The 20,970-nt window shown below is 39.7% G+C and overlaps 1 protein-coding gene across 1 annotated transcript in view; it reads right to left on the bottom strand.

Annotated features, from left to right (window-relative positions):
- The window catches only part of LOC136875038 (uncharacterized), an 82,579-nt gene that overhangs the window by 42,214 nt on the left and 19,395 nt on the right, over positions 1–20,970 (bottom strand). The window contains exon 2 of the mRNA XM_067148762.2: positions 6,724–6,839. Within this exon, the coding sequence (XP_067004863.1) occupies positions 6,724–6,839 (116 nt within the window). The remainder of the gene's footprint in view (positions 1–6,723; positions 6,840–20,970) is intronic.

Below are 20,970 nucleotides of genomic sequence, written 5' to 3'. Positions count from 1 at the left end.
GGCCGTGGGTTCCATTCTCGTCCAAGTTAGGAATTTTTACCTGGATCTCAGGGCTGGTTTGGGGTCCAATCAACCTACGTGATTACCATTGAAGAGTTATCTGACGGTTAAACGGCGGCCCCCAGTCTAGAAAGCAAAAAATAACGGCCGAGAGGATCCGTCGTGTTGACCACACGACACCTCGTTATCTCCACGCCTTCGGGATGAGCAGCGGTCGAGAAACTGTTCAAGAAAAAACAAACGCAAGAAAAAAATCGAAAACTCTTTGCATTGTATGAGACAAGTATTATGACGACGATTGGATTCACTGCAATAGTTGCAAAAATAGGGCTCATGAAAACTGCACCAAAATGCAGGATGAATTCTTTTATCATTGTCCTGCATGCCAAACTTGACGACCACAATAATTCATAGCGCAGTATTTTATTGCTTAATGTTTCATAATAAATACATCAAATAACTCGTGAGAGTTTGTATTTACGAGTCCAAATTACACGATCATCTAAGCCAAGTTACATGCTATCTGTCCAAATTACATGATAACAAATTTGAGAATAAATATTACTTTACTTTTAAAAGAACATAAGGATAATATTCATGTTCATAAAATCGTTTGATACATAGTACTAATTATCGTGTATAAAATTTTGAGAAATTTTCATTAGGTCAGTAGAGTTATGGACGTTTAAATTTAAGTGGTCCAAATTGCACTAACAAACCAACTTACTCCCAATTTTAACAATATTATCATTAATGCAGATTACGTTTTGATGAAAGGAGAAAGTTTCGACGTTCAACTATCACGAAACGGTATCACACGACACAGGAATTGTTACTGCTTCTAGCCCCATTAAAGGCTATCTCATATCTTTTTTTAATGAAGCAGTTTGACATTTGGAGCCGATTTATGAAGCTGGGGCCAATGATAGTCTGATATGAAGATGACATTCTTTGAGTAATTTGCACTCCTGCATAGCGAGAGATATTAAATTGCCTTGTGAAATTGAACTGTTATGTGGGATTTTATTTTTAACCATTCGTGAAATAGTACCCTAATATAGAATTCTGTAATCAACTAAATAATAATAATAATAATAATAATAATAATAATAATAATAATAATAATAATAATAATAAAAGACATACGTGCATCATGCATTTTCTATACTGTTATAAATTCCAGTGGAGGGTTTTTGAAACAAAGAGAAATTATGACATAGTGGTTCATGTTTCTGTGGCTATAATCACCATATCAACAGTCACGTAAAACGTCCAATTTTTTTATTTCAGTGTTCAGTCTGAAAGTCTCCATGAATTAACTATGCGTCTCCACATTTCTGTACTCGCAACCAGCTCTGTGGCACCTTTCATTTCCACACCGTTTTTCCTTCATTAAAGAAGTGCGTCAAACCATCGTCACTTAGATCTCCTTCCTCATCTCTCACAGTCCATGGCAAGATCTCCAATCTAACCTGCCTTCCTCCATTCGCCTCACGAGACCCCCCTACCGAATTTGGTTCGCACGTGCAGCTCCATCCATGGAGTTTATTCTTAACTTTGCCTTTGTCGCATGTTGCGAGTTCTCTCGTCCCATTGCTCCCACCTGTTTGTATCAGCGACCATCTTGTTACTTACACGTCTGTTACTTCCAGTTCATAAAAAAATATCTTGAGGTCAATAATAATGACTGAACGCTGAAAGACATAACAGTCGTTAATAATAATAATAATAATAATAATAATATTGATGTTAAGTTTGTAATGTTTAAATGTGTAACACAGACTATTCGAATTCTATTTAGTTCCTCCTCAGAGTCAGGAAATCTAATAATGTGGATTCTTTTCCCATTTATTTGTATACTCTTAGCCCTTTACTTTAAAACACATATGGCTTCTTCAATTAAAAAGTTTAAAATATATGGTGAGAGTGGAAAACTCCGTCTCACCCCTTTCTTAATTCTTGCCATAATTACTGTGCTACGGTTCTTAATTATTTCGGCTCTCACTGCATGGAAGTAAATGCGTGAAGATATTATTTTAGCACAGGTTTTGAATGTGTGGACACAAGACGTAACATTGGCCGTTAACGATCTCAGCGACGGAGAAGATCGTTACAACTGTATTTATACCGTAACATTTCAGTGTCAACGCCGTTTCTGATCAGCACGGAGTGCTCCTTTTACGGTTCTATCATCATTCCCTCCTTTTATTGGTTTTTCAGCAACGGAGATACGCATTTCAAACTATGTACTAAATAAATAATAATCGGATGACAGCGGAGATATTTTCAGGTGAGTTTATAAACTGCGGTTTGTATAAATTCGAAGAATAAGGGGTCACTGATTTACTGGGTATTCGTTCCAAATAATTTCTATATTTCGTGACTAAAATTCAGATTAAATATCTACACCTGTCATAACATGCGTATCACTGGACTCGCTTTCCTGGAACATGCCTACGAGTGCAGAGTAATTTCAATACTGAATCGTCAGTGAAATAAATGGAATATGGCATAGCATATTGCTGATAATTATGAACACAAGTAAGTTTGCTTTGAAATACTGATGCATAGTAAATTTGCACTGCGGTTACGTAGGCCCTGTGTGTGTGTGTGTTTAGTTCTTGCTAATACGGCATCAAGTTAGAGTTTCCAAAATAATCCATTTGTCATTTCTCCATTGCAGTCTTCTTCCTGGCCTTTGAATGTTCAATATTTAGCCTAGGTTTACACCAGGATGCCTTTACCGAGGCCAACCCCTATATGGAGGAATGTATTCACTATTGCGTGTTTCGGTGGTTATCGTGTGATGTGCTGTATGTGTATTAAGACGCTCACTAACACCCAGTCCACGAACTTGAGGAATAACCCAGATGCGATTAAAACCTCGATCCGGCCGATAATCGAACCTGGGACTCTGAATAGAAGACCGGTAGGCTGACCATTTAGCTAAAGCGCCACACCATTCTCCATTGTAGTATAATATTTAAATTAACTACTAGTAAACTGTGTAAAATTACCCTTGGTTGTTGTAACAAATAATAAATACACTTGTCAGTTGGGAAAACTTAGAGTGTATATTTCAGTGTCCTGTACTCCGCCGTACTGTTTAGAAACACATACAGTAAATTCGTATGACAGTTACCAAGTGGCATTAAGCTGCATGTCGGTGAAGATTAATAGAATCTGTGGGTTCTTATTGCGTTTCGGATATGGATGAACGAATAGACCTCTTTCTGTTTCTTCATCATCATCATCATCATCATCATCATCATCATCATCATCATCATCATCATCAACAACTTCTCTAGTTTTACGGAATAACTCTATAATCACACCCCACCTTTCCAGAATTCTACATCTATAATTCTCTTACCAGGTGATAAATTTATCTCGCACTGCGAATAGGGATTTTCTAGAAATTAGCAAAGAAGGAATGCCCTTCATTAGTATCAATCTACTTCACCGTGTTGCTTGTCCATTTGGAGAACTTTGTTCTTAAACGGTTGAAACTTCTCCGGATATGATGAAGCTGGTGTCTGTATCTTCAGACAGAGTCTGTCTTCAAAATGCTGTAGAATTGGGTTTGTAGAGGTGATGTTCTGAAAGCACACGTATTCCCCCAACATCTGCGTTGACATATGGTAGGGAGATGACTGTATAATGAAGTCTTGTGCTTCTTCCTTTTCATGCCCCGACGTCTGATGTTTGGTTGTACTGTGCCAGCTAATGAATAAATATTTTCGGTCGGGTTTAAACTCAAATAATTATCATGCGGTTGGATTCATTTCAAGGGATGTACACTGAATGAGCTTCCTGGAATGTCGGCGAATAATAATCCATTAAAAATGAAATCTACACTCGGGAGTAATATCAGAAACATTGATCTTGTATCACACAAAGGGAAATACCAATCATATGTTATGCCTTTCAAAAGGACATAGCTTGTAACGGCTGCATTCAATGTGAAAGGCCTTTCTAGATAATTATAAAACGGTGACTCCATCTGAGAGACATGGTCGGTTCATCCAGACGGAAGGGTTTGATTTCTGGTTATGAAGCGAAAAATTTGGAGCAGTGCATGGCGCTGTAGTTTGCTTCTAATACACATTAATATCAGGTCAGTGTCAAAGTTAATGCAGGAATCTTACCTTCCACTCCTCCAGAGGTTACTCTGGCTTGTAAATTTGATGTTCCGTTTGTCGTAGAGACATTAAAGGAGTGGGATACTGATCTTGAATAAAATTGAGTTATGAACATAGGAGAAAAATCAGCACTGAACTGCTTGATTGCGGTGTAGATTTATCAACTTTGGTCCATGGTCCACCCTCCCTCTTATATAGGTTTCGTTATTACTAGCATACTTAACCCTTTTAAGGTCGTTACAAGTCTCGACGTTAGTGTGTTCGGCTAAGCTAGTGGCAGAACTATTTACGTGAATGTGAGTTCGATGTATGCATGTTATGCAGTTTTACGGTATAACTGTGTTTGTTACTACATTAAGCTATTGTTATGAACAGCGCATGCAACACTATAGCCTGAGTTCATGTGAAAACGTTTGCTGAGATATGAAAGGTGCAATTCCGAAAGTTATTCATCATTCTTTCTCCACTGAAGCACTTATAAAGAAACTGAAATAGGTGCTACCATAAGCACTAAATCAACACGGTACCGAACATTTTTTTTGCTAGTTGTTTTACGTCGCACCGACACAGATTGGTCTTACGGCGACGATGGGACAGAAAAGGGCTAGGCGTGGGAAGGAAGCGGTCGTGGGCTTAATTAAGGTACAGCCCTAGCATTTGCCTGGTGTGAAAATGGGAAACCACGGAAACCATTTTCAGTGCTGCTGACAGTGGGGTTCGAACCTACTATCTCCCGAATACTGGATACTGGCCGCACTTAAGCGACTGCAGCTATCGAGCTCGGTGCCGAACATTTTCGTGTGTGGTATGTACAAATAACCTGGCCAGGGAGAGGGCGACACCCTCTAGGTGGCCCGCCCCACCCCCCCAGGGTGGGGAATGAAAGCGTCCGAGCGAGCGAGTGTACAAGTAAATAGTGAGGATAAAGCACGCGAAAATGACGTAAAAGAAAGGAGAAAGGATTTCGAGACAACGATCGGTTGTCAAAAATTTAATGTTTGAAATTATTTTATTGCCACGTGAAATACAAGATTCTAAATTGTATTTTGAGTACCGTGAAAAGAAAGATATCTGTTATTGTTCACTTCTGTAAAGGTATCATATAACCTAGCAATGACAATAAATAAGTTACAAGGACAAACACTGAAAAGTGTTGGTGTTGACTCCGCAATCACTGCCCTTCTTAAGGCCAGTTACATGGGAAGCTTGTCTGATATGGGAGAAAATACAACCGAGAATATCACCATGCTGACCACGGCTATCTACTCGTAACTTGGTGGCGGTAGGCTTGACGGGCACGGATTTTTCTGTAAGCTGTTTGGATCTCTAGTTTGAGTTCTATAAGCACTTTTGACGCATGAAAGATTTGGAAACTGTTACACCTTAAACATTGCCTGACTTAGGAGAACATATAATGTGTCATGTATGGAAATTATAGACATTTTAGTTGGTTCTGAAATTTGATTTTCACACTTACAGGCATTTAGAAGGTCGTCTTCTAGCAATGATCAACTGCATTGAAGAAGATTTCTTTCTTTCACCGATTGAGTTGGCTACGTGCTAGAGGTCGCGCGGATGTACGATGTGTGTCCAAAACGAAACGGAACTTTTGAAATAGCGCGCCATCCTGCAGAGGAAACGAGCTACGGGTACTGAGCACACGTAGTGACAGGTTTGAACCACAGACTGCCATTTGCCGCTTTTCGCTCTGACCGGTATTTGGTGAGCTACAGCCGCTGCAGTGCACAAGCTGTTGGTCGGATTAGTACCAAAGTGACAATGAAAGAGCGTGAACAACAACGTGTATGTGTATGTGTGTGTGTGTGTGTTTCTACAAACTTTGTAGAACGTACACGGAGACATTTCAATCAAATTTTGAGTGACAAACGGGAGAAGCGACGTGTCGGTGCAAAATTCCTGCCGCGTTTGTAGATTGGCGATTAGAAACAGACTCGTGCTTAAATCAGCCAGCAACTGCTCGCCACTACCATTGACAATGAAAACCCCTTAGCAATACCATAACAGCCGATGAGACGAGGGTTTATGGCTGATATTGAAAGCGAACCATAGACGATATTCAGGACAATGCAACAAGAAACCTGCGCGTCATTCCAGAAAGTGAGCTCCAGGAGGCTTTCCTAGAGTGGAAGAAACGATAGGGATGGTGTATCGTCAGTAGAGAGGCTACTTTGAGGCGGCAGTGGGATAGTGGGATTGTGCAATAAGCGATAAAGATGTTACATCAAATGTTCGGGCCATTTTGAAAACCCTTCGTATACCTTGCGTTGCGTTTGGAAAATAGTTGGTTCAAACCCCACCATCTATAGTTTTGAAGATAGATTGCATGGTTTCCCATCTTCACACAAGGGAAATACAAGGGATAATTAATTAAAGCTTCCATTACTTTCGCATCCCACCATCCCCCCAAAATATGTATGTGATAGGGTGAAGTTGAGCCACTAGCAGTAAAATAATTCCTTCAGTACATAACTTACTTGAAATAAATTGCTTCTTTGAAAATTCCCTTTAGACTAATAATTAATAGCTACGACGTATGGAGTATATTTTATCCCACACTCACTCCAGCACTAAGTCGACGCCGCTTCTAGGTTCCTTCAGAAAAGCTCTCCATGCTTGGATCGCCAGTTTTCGGTCTTCAGCACTCACATTCAGGGCACGTCCACTGCTACAGCTCACCTGCAAAATAAATAAAATATTCATGTACAATCACTTAGATTCGCTATACACGTGTACATTTTCAATCAACAGACTGAAATTATGTTAGGTTTGTGATTAAGTTCTGATGTTCAGTCTTGCTCCAGGACTGAGTATTATCATGAGTGGTGGTTGATAGTTATAAAATGCAACCCATAGTGATATAAAACACGTGGATATTAGCTGTTTTTTATGGGACACGACTGACTGAACTTTAGAGTATTCGGTATATTGGCTTCCACTGCCATCAATCTAATAATAATAATAATAATAATAATAATAATAATAATAATAATAATAATAATAATAATAATAATAATAATAACGTGACCTGAGCAACCGAATGCAGACATTTTACTTTGACATATCTGGGCTGTATGTGTGTTTTTTATTTACTCAGCCAAATTGCATAGGACAAATGACATTTCTGGTTTCCGTATCTGAGTTTTTAATTATTTCTTTTGGGTAAACACCAAATGTGTCATCAGAAACATCATACGACATGACGTGTCGAATTTCATTCTTTCTGCCCTTCAAAACTTGGACTATCTCTGCCGCAATGCTAGAAGGTATATAATAATTTCATGTGGCTATTGCAGTATTAGACTGATGCAACTCTTGTAAGAGTGGCCAGTGTCGGCTGTGTACGGGTTACCATGTGGTATTATGGTGGAGGATAGCTTTGCGTGAGAGTTGCAAGGGTGTTGGGGACAGCACACACATCCAGTCCTCAAGCCAAGGAAATTGTCCATCAGGAAATCCAGCACATGGCCAGGAATCGAGTCTGAAACCCCGAAGCCCTTGGATCAAGACACTGCCCACAAAGCTGCGATACTGGACATTTAATCTTATGATCCGGAGCCTGTATTTCTACCAATGGAGAGCTGAGGGAGTTACTAACTGGCTTCTTGATACCTCTACGAGACACTTGTTGGCCTATAATTCCTTCTCCATTTAAAATAATTCCATCTTTCGTTGCTTTGCTAGTTTTAGAAGATAAGAAATTCAGTTTGTTTGTATAAAAAGTGTACAGTTGTTCCGTAAGTGGGGCTAGCTTCTTGTATAACACTTAAAACTAATTAAATAATTAAATACAAGCATACGGTAACATCATAATAAGTAATCGATTCTATCAATGCATCGTGAAGCTACGATTATTTCGCTCTAGGATTTTAAATGATGGATAAGGCTACTGTAAAATGTAGTCATTAATAATAATAATAATAATAATAATAATAATAATAATAATAATAATAATAATAATAATAATAATAATAATAATAATAATAATAATAATAAATAATAATAATCCAAAGAATTAGTTTGCGTGGGGGTTTAGCTCCGAACTGAGTAGGAGCGAAGCACAACCGTACGTGAGTCACTGGGGTGGGGCACCTCAACGCCGACACGACACGTCCCAGTGGCTGATAGTGAAATATCCTGTAGATATGCAGGCAGGTGTGAATAAGGCTTAGCCAAATAAGCACTCGCTGATCACACGAGGTAAAGAGAAAAATGGTCAACGGCCTCGACGACAGAAGAGGGAATATCCCAATGGCAGAGAGGGCGGAAGAACCAATTCAAAACCATTTCGCGTCTGATTTTAGCAAGCGGCAAAGTGGTCAGCGTCTGTTCCCCAGATGTGCGGCTGTAAAGATGATCCAGGAACTAACAATTCCTCGTTCTACTCCCCTAGAGAAAGCTAGATTGATTACAAGCAATCATGACTCGTATAAGTAAAGACATTAGCCCAGATAGACGATCCACCCACGCTAAAGCGGCAACGAAGCATTCGGATCCTGGGGAGCTTGGACTTCTACGAGAGAGCAAGTCGGAGTGCTCTGGTAAACTTCCACGGGAAACACACACTTACATTGGCACTTTCAACATTCAGACACTGATTCAAACAGGAAAACTATACAATCTCACAACATAACTTACGAAGCAGAAAATCCAAATTCTGGCCCTACAAGAAATACGTTTCACAGAATCAGAAACGATAGACAGGATCTTCAAAAGTGGAACAAACAAGAAAATTGGCTATGTAGTAGGAGTATTTGGCATGGCCTTCATTGTAGACAAAAAAGTTTTAGAATCCATAAGAGAGGTGAAACCCATGAATAAACTTATGTTTTTAAGAATCAAACACACCAGCAAAAGCTACACCTTTATTAATGAACATACGCCAACAAATGTTGAAAATAAAAAGAGCCCGAGAAAACGGAAAGATTCTGGGAAGAACTTGAAACAGAGATGGCCAAAATCCCAAAAGATGTTGTGAACATTCTACTCAGTGATTTCAATGCACAAGTTGGCAGGGAACGCAAATACAAAAAAGACAGTGGGAGACTATCCGGCACACAGGTTCACCAATAAAAAATGGCGCACGTCTCATTGGGTTATGCCAAAAAAACAACTTGAAAATTATGTCAACTTCACTGCAGAAAAATCCAAAAAAACAAAAGACATGGCGATCACCCATCCACCATTTAGGAGAATTTTAGATTCATCATGTAGCAATATCGTATGATTAGCAAAAAGGAATGCGCGATTTGCAAGTGCGCAGAAGTGCTAACATCGATTTGAATCATTATTTAACAGGTATCAATATTAAATTCACACCCAAAAGAAAATTCAAAAGGAAAACTCCGGTGATCCCAAAATTTGATCTACACAAAATCATAGACTCCAAAATAACAGAAGAATGGGAAGAACAATCTGCAGAGAATTGGGAGAAATTTCAAACTATGATCATCAAAACGGCGAAAGATCTCATCCCATTCGCGAGAAACCAAAACACCTTGGTGGAATCGATAATGTGAGAGCGCACTAGAAGAAAAGAAAATGGCATTCAAAACTACAATGGCAACAGATCAAAAGAAACACAGTAGAAATGTTTAGAAGTTCGAAATCAGGCATCTAAGACTCTAAGACAAAATAAACGGAAATACGTCAACGGTAAACTGAAGTCAGTTGATGACGATTTCAAAAGTTACAACACACACGATTTTTACAAGATCTTCACGAACCAAATTGAAGGGTTTTCTCCACAGAACCTTTGCTTTCGGAAACAAGATTATAAACTGACATTAACAAATAAAGAAAATTGCCAGAACTACCCACGTGTATTTCACAGCTTTTAAATTGTCCAGAACCTACAGAGAGATTCCAGAAATTACAGCCAGAAATCACACCAGAAAATTCTTCACCACCAACACAAGAAGAAATTCCTTCACACATCAAGAAACTTAAAAAACAACAAAGTATCAGCAGAGGACGGAATTGTAGCTATAATTTTGAAAAAATTAGGCCCAAATTTTTTCAAAGAAATTATACAAATAATTCAAAACATTTGGCGAACTGAAAAGCTCCCGGATGATTAGAAGATAGCTCTAATCCATCCACTACATAAGAAAGGTGACAAGTCAGATGTAAATAATTATCGAGGGATCTCTCTTTTATCTGTCAGCTACAAAATTTTATCGGCATGTCTCTTGTAAAGAACACGAAAGCAATTATAACCAAAATTAGCTGAATATAATAATAATAATAATAATAATAATAATAATAATAATAATAATAATAATAATAATGCTATTTGGTTTACGTCACACTAACCACTTTTACGGTTTTCTGAGACGCCGAGGTGCCGGAATTTCGTCCCGCAGGAGTTCTTTTACGTGCCAGTAAATCTACCGACACGAGGCTGACGTATTTGAGCACCTTCAAATACCACCGGACTGAGCCAGGATCGAACCTGCCAAGTTGGGGTCAGAGGGCCAGCGCCTCAACCGTCTGAGCCACTCAGCCCGGCAGCTGAATATCAAGCAGGATTCAGACCAAATAGGTCATGCCCCGAACAAATGTTTAACCAAAAAACTATACTCAAAATGCGAGCTCTCAGACAAAAACACCTCGTATGCACATTTGTATATTTCAAAAAAGCTTACGATTCATTCGATAGGCCCTCACTGTTCAAAATTCTAGAAGAGAGGGGGCTAGATTCCAAAACTCGAGAATTTATAAAACAAACACTGACTGGCAAAAAATCTAAAGTGAAATTTATGGGGGAAATCTCGGAACCCTTCGACATTCAAAGAGGCGTGAGACAAGATGATGGACTCGCTCCTATTCTGTTCAACTTCGTCCTAGACAAGGTTTTGGAAGAATGGGAGAAATAACTCCAGAAATGTGAGTTTTGGAGGCTAATTCGACTTTTGCAGATGATCTGGCGATACTAACTGAGGTTGAGGAGACTGCCGATAAACAGCTCGAGATACTTCAAGAAAGTGCATAAAACGTGGTACTACATTTATCATTCGAGAAAACGAAATTATTTTGTTCAAATACAGATATCAAGAGCATGAGAACAAGATATGGTACAATTGACAGAGTCCCTTATTTTAAATACCTCGGAGAATTTATCGAACCGACAGGCCTTGAAAAGATCTCACAACAAACTCGTCTCCAAAAAATTAAAAGAGCATTAAGGTTAGTCCGAAATATCTCCAACAAAAAAATCCATGTCAAGACATACAAAAGTTCGGCATTAATAATAATAATAATAATAATAATAATAATAATCGTATGGCCTCAGCTACCGTTTGCAGACATTTCGATTTGACGCCATTTGGCTGTCTGCTCGTCAATTTCGACATTCCGGTTTACTCTGTCCGCCATCTAGCGGACCTAGAGTAAACCGGATCTCTCTTGGGCGGCTATGGCTGAGATTTAATTAATTTTGTCGGGTAAATACCAAATGTATCACCAGAGATCTTTTACATGCCGACATCGTACGACATGGAGTGTCGAATGGACTTTTTTCCGCCCTTCAAAAATCCGACTACCTCTGCCGGGTTTGAACCCGCTATCTTGGGATCCGGAGGCCGACACTCTACCACGGATCCACAGAGGCAGCTAGTTCGGCATTGCAACACAGACATAAAACTAACAGTCCTTTACGCAGGTGAAACATTGGCACTCAAAAGAAAGCAAGAACTTTAAGAAATCAAAAATGAAGAGAGGAAGATAATTAGGAAAATGTTAGGAGCAAGATACACCCAAAGTTCTCATTGACATTAGGAAAAGACGAATGAAATTCTTCGGTGATCTCACTAGATTACCAGAAAATAGATTGACAAAACGAACTTCGAAAGGACAACGTAAGTTCAAGAGACATCCCAGAAAGAGACATCATTAGACACAAAATAATCAACTGGAATGTTACATCAGAGCAACCACAACAACAACAGTACTGACCTATGTGGTCAGTAGAACATAAACAAACCTTCTCGGAAAGAATGAAAACCTGTTGGAAAATCAAGAAGAACCCGCAGAAGAAATGAGTTGAGTTATTTGCTTAACGTCTCAATACTGGGAGAATTCGCTGCTGCTACTACTACTACTACTAATAATAATAACAACAATCTCCGTCTCTGTGGTGTAGTGGTTAGTGTGATTAGCTGCCACCCTCGGAGGTCCGGATTCAATTCCTCACTCTGCCGCGTAATTTTTCAAGTGGCACGAGGACTGGACCGGGGTCCACTCACATTCAGGAGGTCAACTGAGTATAGGAGGTTCGATTCCCACCTCAGTTACGCTGGCTTCCCACTTCTCCTCCAGGCAAAAGTCGGGGTAGTACCTAACATAAGTCTTCGGCCGTTTCCTTCCCTTTTTCTTGTATATCCGTTCTGATATTCCCATCCCTCCACGTGGCCCTTGTTGACCATAGCAGATGAGGCCACCTTGATGAGGGACTGATTCTCCTCGCCAGATGTATCCCGCGAACCAAAGTTTCACACTCCAGGACACTGCCCTTGAGGAGGTAGAGGTATGATCCCTCGCTGAGAGTCCGTGGAGGGTAAACAGATTAAGGAATAATAATAATAATAATAATAATAATAATAATAATAATAATCTTTTTACGTCCCAGTAACTAGTTTTTCGATTTTAGAAGACGCCAAGGTACCGGAATTTTGTACAGCCGGGTTTTTCACGTGTCACTAAATCTACCGCACGAAGCTGAAGTATTTTATTATCTTCAAGTTACACCGGACTGAGTCAGTATCGAACTTGCCAAATTGGGCTCAGACGGCCAGCGCTCCACCGTCTGAGCTACTCGGCCTTGCTAGTCTAGAATAAGTGATGAGTTTAAATTTGAACAGCTTCCCTATACACGAGATGCTTTCGTTGGTCAGTTTCCTTTAGCGAACGAGATGGCACTCAGGAGATGGTGAGTTTGAATTGCCCCGTCATCAGTCTTGATATATGATTTTTCGTTTTTTTATTTTCTCAGCAGGGGCTGTACCTGAAATAAGAGCAAAGCCGCTACCTTCCCAATACTATGAGTTTACCAACACTAGGAGTTTCTCATCCTTGCCTCACCGTGTTAGTGCGACGGAAAATCACTAGGAAGAAAGTGTTTCTGCTTTGGATAGAAGCTGTCTGATGTGAGAGACAGTCAAACTCTTCAAGAAAACCAGACGGTACGGCTGGGGAAATTTTCTCTGTCCGATTGAATTTTTTTTAAATACCTGCTGTCCATCAGACTGAACAGCAGTTGTCGTGGCACGCGTAATTCCATAAAGAGCTGTGTGGACCGTAGGTTTATACCAGTGGTTCACAAACATTTACCTTTGACAACCCTCGTCCACGTGTTTTCAAGTTATGCAAATTCCATGCCCCCATGCCGTTATTAGGAATATTGTTCTCAATAACACGCATACCAGTAAACTACTGTAGCTAAACTACCCGCGACTTTGCCCACATTGACCAGGTTTTGTGAATCCAAGCGATTGTCTCCCTTGAGTTACGCAAAAAATAACGCAGTGTACTATAAATATAATAATTCCAACGCTGAATACCGTTAAATATGCTGTACTGCTGTACGTAGCTGTTTGTGGTACTGTGTAGAGATGAGAAGAATGCAAGAATGAGGAATGTGGCCTGCAAGCATGAACTTCCTGTTCTGCCCAGACAGATCGGCTCTTATCTCCTCGTATCTGCTACACGAAAACATCGACTCACACTTCGCAGTTTGCTGGATTACAACTGACGAGAGCGAAGAGCTGCCAGTAGAAGATAATATAAAGTCGTCTGGATAGTAGCGGAGTTGCTATGGTAACCATTGCGTCACTGGCTCTGCTGGTGAAAACCCCTTCGCCCCGTGCCTCACCGGGCATGTGCATTCTTCTGATCTCCCAACAGTAGTTTATTTGTCACTCAGTGATGAGTTATTGTATTTTCCAAAATATAGACGTTGGGATGGTATTATTTGCAGTTTCTTTAATGTCAGCTTATGTGCTGGTTTCCACTTGAATGAAAAGAATGATTATGGCCCAATTATTTTAGACTGGAGATATGAATATTAATGTGCTTCATATGGTGAAGACGTGAAACCATGGCAGTTGTTTAGTTGAGGGCTTCGTTATGCACATGTGGTCTTGTGGCATTTTTCATAGATACTGTAGATCTTACGCACATAGTGTGAGGATCTCTTGATCGGTTTAAGCTATGTTAAGCCGAGTCTCAGGAATGGTCTTTCCTAACCCAGTACAGTTAACAAATGTAAAACCTGTTACTGTGAGCTGTACAATTCTTTACAGTCCTTGAAGCTGTTTCGCAGACACAGTTTCTGATCTGTTTTCCTTCACTTTTCAGTAATAAATACAAGGAAACCTTCTCCGTGAGATCCTCTTGGCAACAGCGAAAATCACATAATCTCTTCAGCAGTTATCGAGTTATACCTTCCCGTACCTAGCGCAAGATTTCTACCGTTAACAAACAAACAAACAAACAAACAAAAACTGTAATTTTGGTACGTGGCCCGCGGAACGTTTTTTAAGAACGTTTTATGCCATAAAATCTTTATTCAAATAGTTTCTGGATGTCTTCTATGATTTAGGCAGCGTAAGATGATAAATGTTGTCGCCTGGCATTATTTTATATACAGTTTCTTTTTCCTCAGAAATCGTTAATATTTGGCTTCGTTTCACCATAGTTCAACATTTTATGCATAGACCTCCCTCGCGTGTTCCTCGAGGTAACAGTGAAAACCGTATGAAAATTTCCCAAGCGTTCTGAAGTTGAAGAATTTTATTCTCGTATCTAGCATACGTTTTATGCTCAGCAGTTCGTACGCATATAATTTGTAAATACCGCATAAAAATCTGTCCAGTCGTTTTCAAGTTATACTCGTTTTGGTTCACGAATGCTTTAATATTTTTTATAAGTTGCTTTATGTCACACTCAGTGTTGCCAACTTAGCAGATTTCCCGCCAAAGCTGGCGGATTCTAAATCCTTCTAGCGGCGAAAAAATGCATTTAGTGGCTAGCGGAAATCTTGGTGGAATTTTGATGTCTCGGAGGATTTTCTAGTGTCTTTGTTAAATGCAAACATAATGTCACACATTTATAGCATAAATATCACTGACTCAAATTAATGGGTAAATTTAGAATGTACCTAGTTCCCAGTGGAAGTACCACTAAAGTTGTTTCTCAGTTGCGTCGGGCCGAACCTGTACGGTAAATCACGTTCATGTCATTAGGAAGTGCTATTATTTTTACTGGACGAGATCTGTTTTACTTTGTGAGTGTATACATTAGTTCAGTTCTTCACTGGTGTCTGTGTGGGACTGAGTCGTCCCTACCACACCACCACAGGGGTCCTTTCTCTAGGTATTCAATATTTTAGTGACTTTCATCAGCGTGTTGTGCATGCATTTCGTGTTTTTTTATATTTAAACGATTTACTGAATTTTTATTGCCTATGCCTTAATGACTCATTGTACTTACTGTGTACGTATGTTTAAATATCAAGTATATATATATTCCGGAACATTGCAGTTTATTAACCACTACTGTAATCTCTTTGCCACCGGGCTCGATAGCTGCAGTCGCTTAAGTGTGGCCAGAATCCAGTATTCGGGAGATAGTAGGTTCGAACCCCACTGTCGGCAGCCCTGAAGATGGTTTTCCGTGGTTTCCCATTTTCACACCAGGCAAATGCTGGGGCTGTAACTTAATTAAGGCCACGGCCGCTTCCTTCCCACTTCTAGCCCTTCCCCGTCCCGTCTTCGCCATAAGACCTATCTGTGTCGGTGCGACGTAAAGCAACTAGCAGAAAAAAAAAAAAAAAAATCTTTGCCGAAATTCGCAAGACGATGTTTACAGGCTCGGTTGTTTCCAGAGATTTTCAGATGCAAGTGTACTGCAATAATTAAAAACACATTTGGTTCCCATGTCATAAATGAAAAAATGAAAACCTACAACCTGTTTTTCAGTCAATGACCGGGTCAGGGATGTAATGAATGAAGCATATATAGGCTGTTAGTACGATGGGGTCGCCACTCCCAAGGTGATATATTAATGACTGATGTTTGTCCAACCCTTGTCCCGTTTCCCTACGGGGTCGGGTATGAGGTGAGATGAATTTGTCGTGGCGGTTTTTTATGACCGGATGCCCTTCCTGACGTCAACCTCATCAGAGGAGTTAATGAGAGATGAAATGAATGACGTGATATATGATAGTAGGGAGAGGGTGAAACCCGGTGCCGGCACATAGCCTACTCCTGTCGAATAGCACCAAGGGGTCTGCTCAAGGCTTAACGTCCCCATCCGACGGACGAATCACCATCAACAGCGTCATATGCCCTCACTCCATATGAGCACTGCGGAGAGGTTTGGAATTTAATCCAGGCTTTTGGCACGCAATCTAGTGATTAGAAATTGTATACCACCACCTCCCCTACCCTGCCGGCCAACATTCTGATGGTGAAAATTTTTTCGACCAACGGGACTCGAACCGGCTAACCTCGGTGTTAGACCGTTTTAGACTTCAGCGCCTTAACGATCATGGCCACCAGGCGGGCTGATATATTAATGACTGATAGATGCTACGAAATGATAATGAAGAGTGTTGCTGGAATGAAAGATGACAGGGAAAACCGGAGTACCCGGAGAAAAACCTGTCCCGCCTCCGCTTTGTCCAGCACAAATCTCACAGGGAGTGACCGGCTTTTGAACCACGGTATCCAGCGGTGAGAGGCCGACGCTCTGCCGTCTGAGCCACGGAGGCTCCCTCATGACATAAATGAGTTGTAAAAAATATATAGGTGACAGACAGCCTTTATCGTATCATCGTTGACGAATCAACAAATGTTGAGGACTTAAAATTCCGTGGAATATGTTACAGTGTAAGAGCATCCTAATGCCTGGTGATTGTAATACCGTATTTATATTGCGTTGATTAAGAGGGTAGGACTAGTCAATAAGCGGTAAGCAGTAAAGCACTAAATTATCTTACATTTAAAAAATCATGCTCATTTTTAACTCCAAACATTCCCAATTCTATGCTCTATTAAGCTTCGTTCCTACTCGGGAAACAAATATGCAATATTGTATATTTTATTTATTTAATTAATAAATGAAATGCTGAAGAATCTAGCGGATTTCTAGCGGAATTGGCACAGTCAATTAGCAGATTTCACTCCTACAGTGTTGGCAACACTGCTCGCACTGATACAGACAGGTCTTAAGGCGACGATGGCGTAGGAAAGGGCTAAGAGTGGGAAGGAGCGGCCGTAGCCGCAATTAAGTTACAGCCCCAGCATTTGCCTGGTGTGAAAATGGGAAACCACAGAAAACTATCTTCAGGGTTGCCAACAGTGCGGTTCGAACCCACTATCTCCCCAAGGCATGATCACAGCTGCGCGCCCCTAACCACACGGCCAACTCGCTCGGACCTTTTAAAGATACAAACGTGATTCCGGGAACTTTTCTTGTAGAACTTCTTATGCTTTCAATTCTTATGCATATAGTTTGTGGATATCATTAATGACTTGGGTAGCGGAAGCCGTGACATTGTATCGCGTGGCGTTATTTTCTTCTAACAGTTCCTGCTCGAAGTCCTTTCAACACAATTCTATATTTTACACACGAAAACCTTTCTATGGAAATCCTCCAGGCACCAGCGGAAACCACATAAAAGAAAGCCGTCCAGTTGTTATGGTGTTACAACTAGACACATATATATATATATATATATATATAGACTGTTTACATACATACATACATATATTGTAATAGAAACTTTCTTCAAGTAGATTTACATGAATTATAATAATTATTTACATTTTTTCCAAAAATGTAGGTAAATAGGTAGGTTGAACTTTATTTCAGGTTACGTACATTGACTGGAAATCTGATATTCTGTTGACTGAGCCTTATGTGATACCCTTGAAAAAAACATAAAATTTGTAGGAGCATGTGATTAAGGCTGCTGTAAAAGAATGTAACTAATTGATTAACTATTTAAATTAAAACAAAATAACACAATGATAATAATAATAATAATACTAATAGTCTGATGAAGACAGGATTTTTATACATGAAAATGTCATCGTTGTGTGTACAACTTACTGCCATTTCTCCTGTTAATTGTCAGCCAGCAAGACCAAATGATTGGGTCACATTGATTTCTTTCCGTGGATCTAATTCTGCACAAGATCCTTATGTACTGTTGTCGTCCTTGGTTAACTTCCCCTGCTACGACGTCCACATTCCCACTTCGATTTGCAGTTTCCTGGTTCTAGGGTGGTCTCTTAATCTACAACTTCGTTGTCGAGATTAGTAAATCGTTCTTGTAAGTGATAATCAGTTAGTTATGACTAGTAACACATGATGACCTACAAACGAGAAGAGCCGAAACATATTTGGCACATATTATGACCAATGAAATATTAAGAACCAGTGATAAAGACAATTAATGTGCACGACCACCGACGACATAAAGAACACGCTTCCTTGTTCATAGGCTTTAATATAACCAATTCAAATTTCAAATTTGGTTCCGTTTACCGAACTATTCTTGGAATAACGACTAGATGTTGCTTCATTTGGAAACATTACAAACTGTTAATGCTTAAATCGTCCAGTCACATCCCCTTTATGCAACTTTAAATATTTTCCTTTTGTAGCTTGCGGCCTTAGGCCTGGGGACTTCAACGGCTGCGTACCACAATAACTAGCTTTTTCAAGTGTCAAGTGAAAAGATTTGCCTGAAATTAATTGCAGCTTCATAAATGTAACATGCTTATATTAATTAGCCACGTAATGAAATACCAATATAAACGGAATTGCCACGAATTTTACATTCTCAGAGGTGTAACATGGTACATGCAAACAGACGCTGAGTTTTATGTATGTAGAGATACTGTAGAATAAGTGAGAGGATTTCAAAATTCACGAAAGTACAGTAACTGATTTGAACAAAAACTAGGATGTATGGCTGAAAGTAAAATATAATATGAAGCATATAAAAATAACCATTCGCGGACAGAGTTTCAATATCATGTTGCTGCTTCAAATACAAATTGACAGTCTGAAGAGAATTTTAAATGAACATGCAACTAAATTAACTAATTCATTATTTCCATCCATATTCATATACCTGAAAATTTTAAAAGCAACAGTTTATCTTTAATAATTGAATCTGTGCCTCAATACATAGGCACTCAGATAAAATTAGACATGTTGGCAGAATGAATAGAAGGAGAGTGCCGAAACGAACCTTACAATGTGCGTCAACTGGGCAAATATCTGTCGGACGCCCTATGATAGATATTTGTAGGCCCTACATGTTTCGTTTTTCTGAGTATTTATGTCAACCTCATCTCTCGCTGACTCCTAGTTCGTGAACGAAGGAAAAATCTAATGATGATAGAAGTTTTGTATCTTTACCAGTATTAATGCATTAAAAACCTTATTCTTTTCTGACTAGAGCGTTTTTGGTTCAAATTACGTCTCTGCAAGTAATAATTTTGAAGTGGGGCATCTCGTCCCTATAGGCTAGTTCGGATTTCATATAAAGCTGTAGGACTGGTGACTTATATTCACATATTTAATGTAATTAAGAGGAGCGAGCATGCTAACTCGTTAAGTGCAGCTGCCGTGATTTAGTGGTTATCAAATGCCTTTGCTGTCGGTTGGTACGAGTTCAATTCAGGGCTCTGCCGTGAAGAATTTAACTATGTTCGGGATTTTAAGTGGGGTTCTCTCACAAACAGTGTTCGTGAATATTGATTTAAAAAAGGAATAATACGGAAAGATGAACTGTAAAAAAGTTCCCTCTGTGGGCCAGTGGTAGAGTGTGATCGCCCAATCTGCTTTCAAACGCTGCAGAAGTAGTCGCATTCTCGAAGAAGTGGAGAGGAAGCCAATTCGGCACTTCGTCGACATTTATAAAGGATGTGTGATGATACATTGATATGTTGCCTAATTACTTCTGCGACATCTGAAATAGTTAAGTGGAACTTCGAAATTGAAACCCAGATAGCCTAAATTACGTCAGATCAAAACGCTTACACACGGTGACTTCAGCCCTAGGCTGGTTCTTCTTCATTTGGTCATTAGTTCTATTATTATTCTTGGCCTTTTTACAGTTGATTGGCATCGACATTTGATGTGAATTTGCCCAGTTTTATTATCGGATGCCCTTCCCTCTGTGGAGGGATGTATTCACTGTTGTTAATTACCGATGTGGTTGATAGAGTGGTGTGTTGTGTGAATGATGACAAGCGTATTATGACAAACAGGAACACGAACAGCTAATATCCTGGCCAAAGGAATGAACCATACGCAGTTAAAATCCTTGGCTCTGTCGGGAAGCACACCCACGGCTCTCTAAACCATTTAGTGAGGAAGCAGGACTTCATTATTACCGATAGAACTGGTCGCGATAAAATTCTTTCATGCGCGATTAACAAAAGTTTGAAAATGAATGCATTCCAGATCTTTAGTAGAAGATTAATTAGCGAGTTAATATGCCGTAATTTCGGCTGAGTATTACACACTCTATGTTCATTTACTATTTCTGGTAATTAAGAGCTGCCATAAACCTTGTTCCTCTTCTTTAATAGCGCTGTTAACAAACACAGCCGGAATTCGTATTTATGACTGCATAGCACAGACTGCAGGTGAAATTGACTCGAGTTGTTTCTACTTCAGAGTGGACGAGTAGGTAGAGCTAGTATCGATACAATGAGAGATGTTGAGGGGAGATGCAGGTGAAATGAAACATTATTCGACAGTGAAATAAATATGTCTTATGGCATGA

Source organism: Anabrus simplex, chromosome 1 (genome assembly GCF_040414725.1).
Source record: "Anabrus simplex isolate iqAnaSimp1 chromosome 1, ASM4041472v1, whole genome shotgun sequence".
Lineage (NCBI taxonomy): Eukaryota > Metazoa > Arthropoda > Insecta > Orthoptera > Tettigoniidae > Anabrus > Anabrus simplex.
Note: the sequence above shows the minus strand (reverse complement) of the source record. Positions and strands in the feature narration are given on the sequence as shown.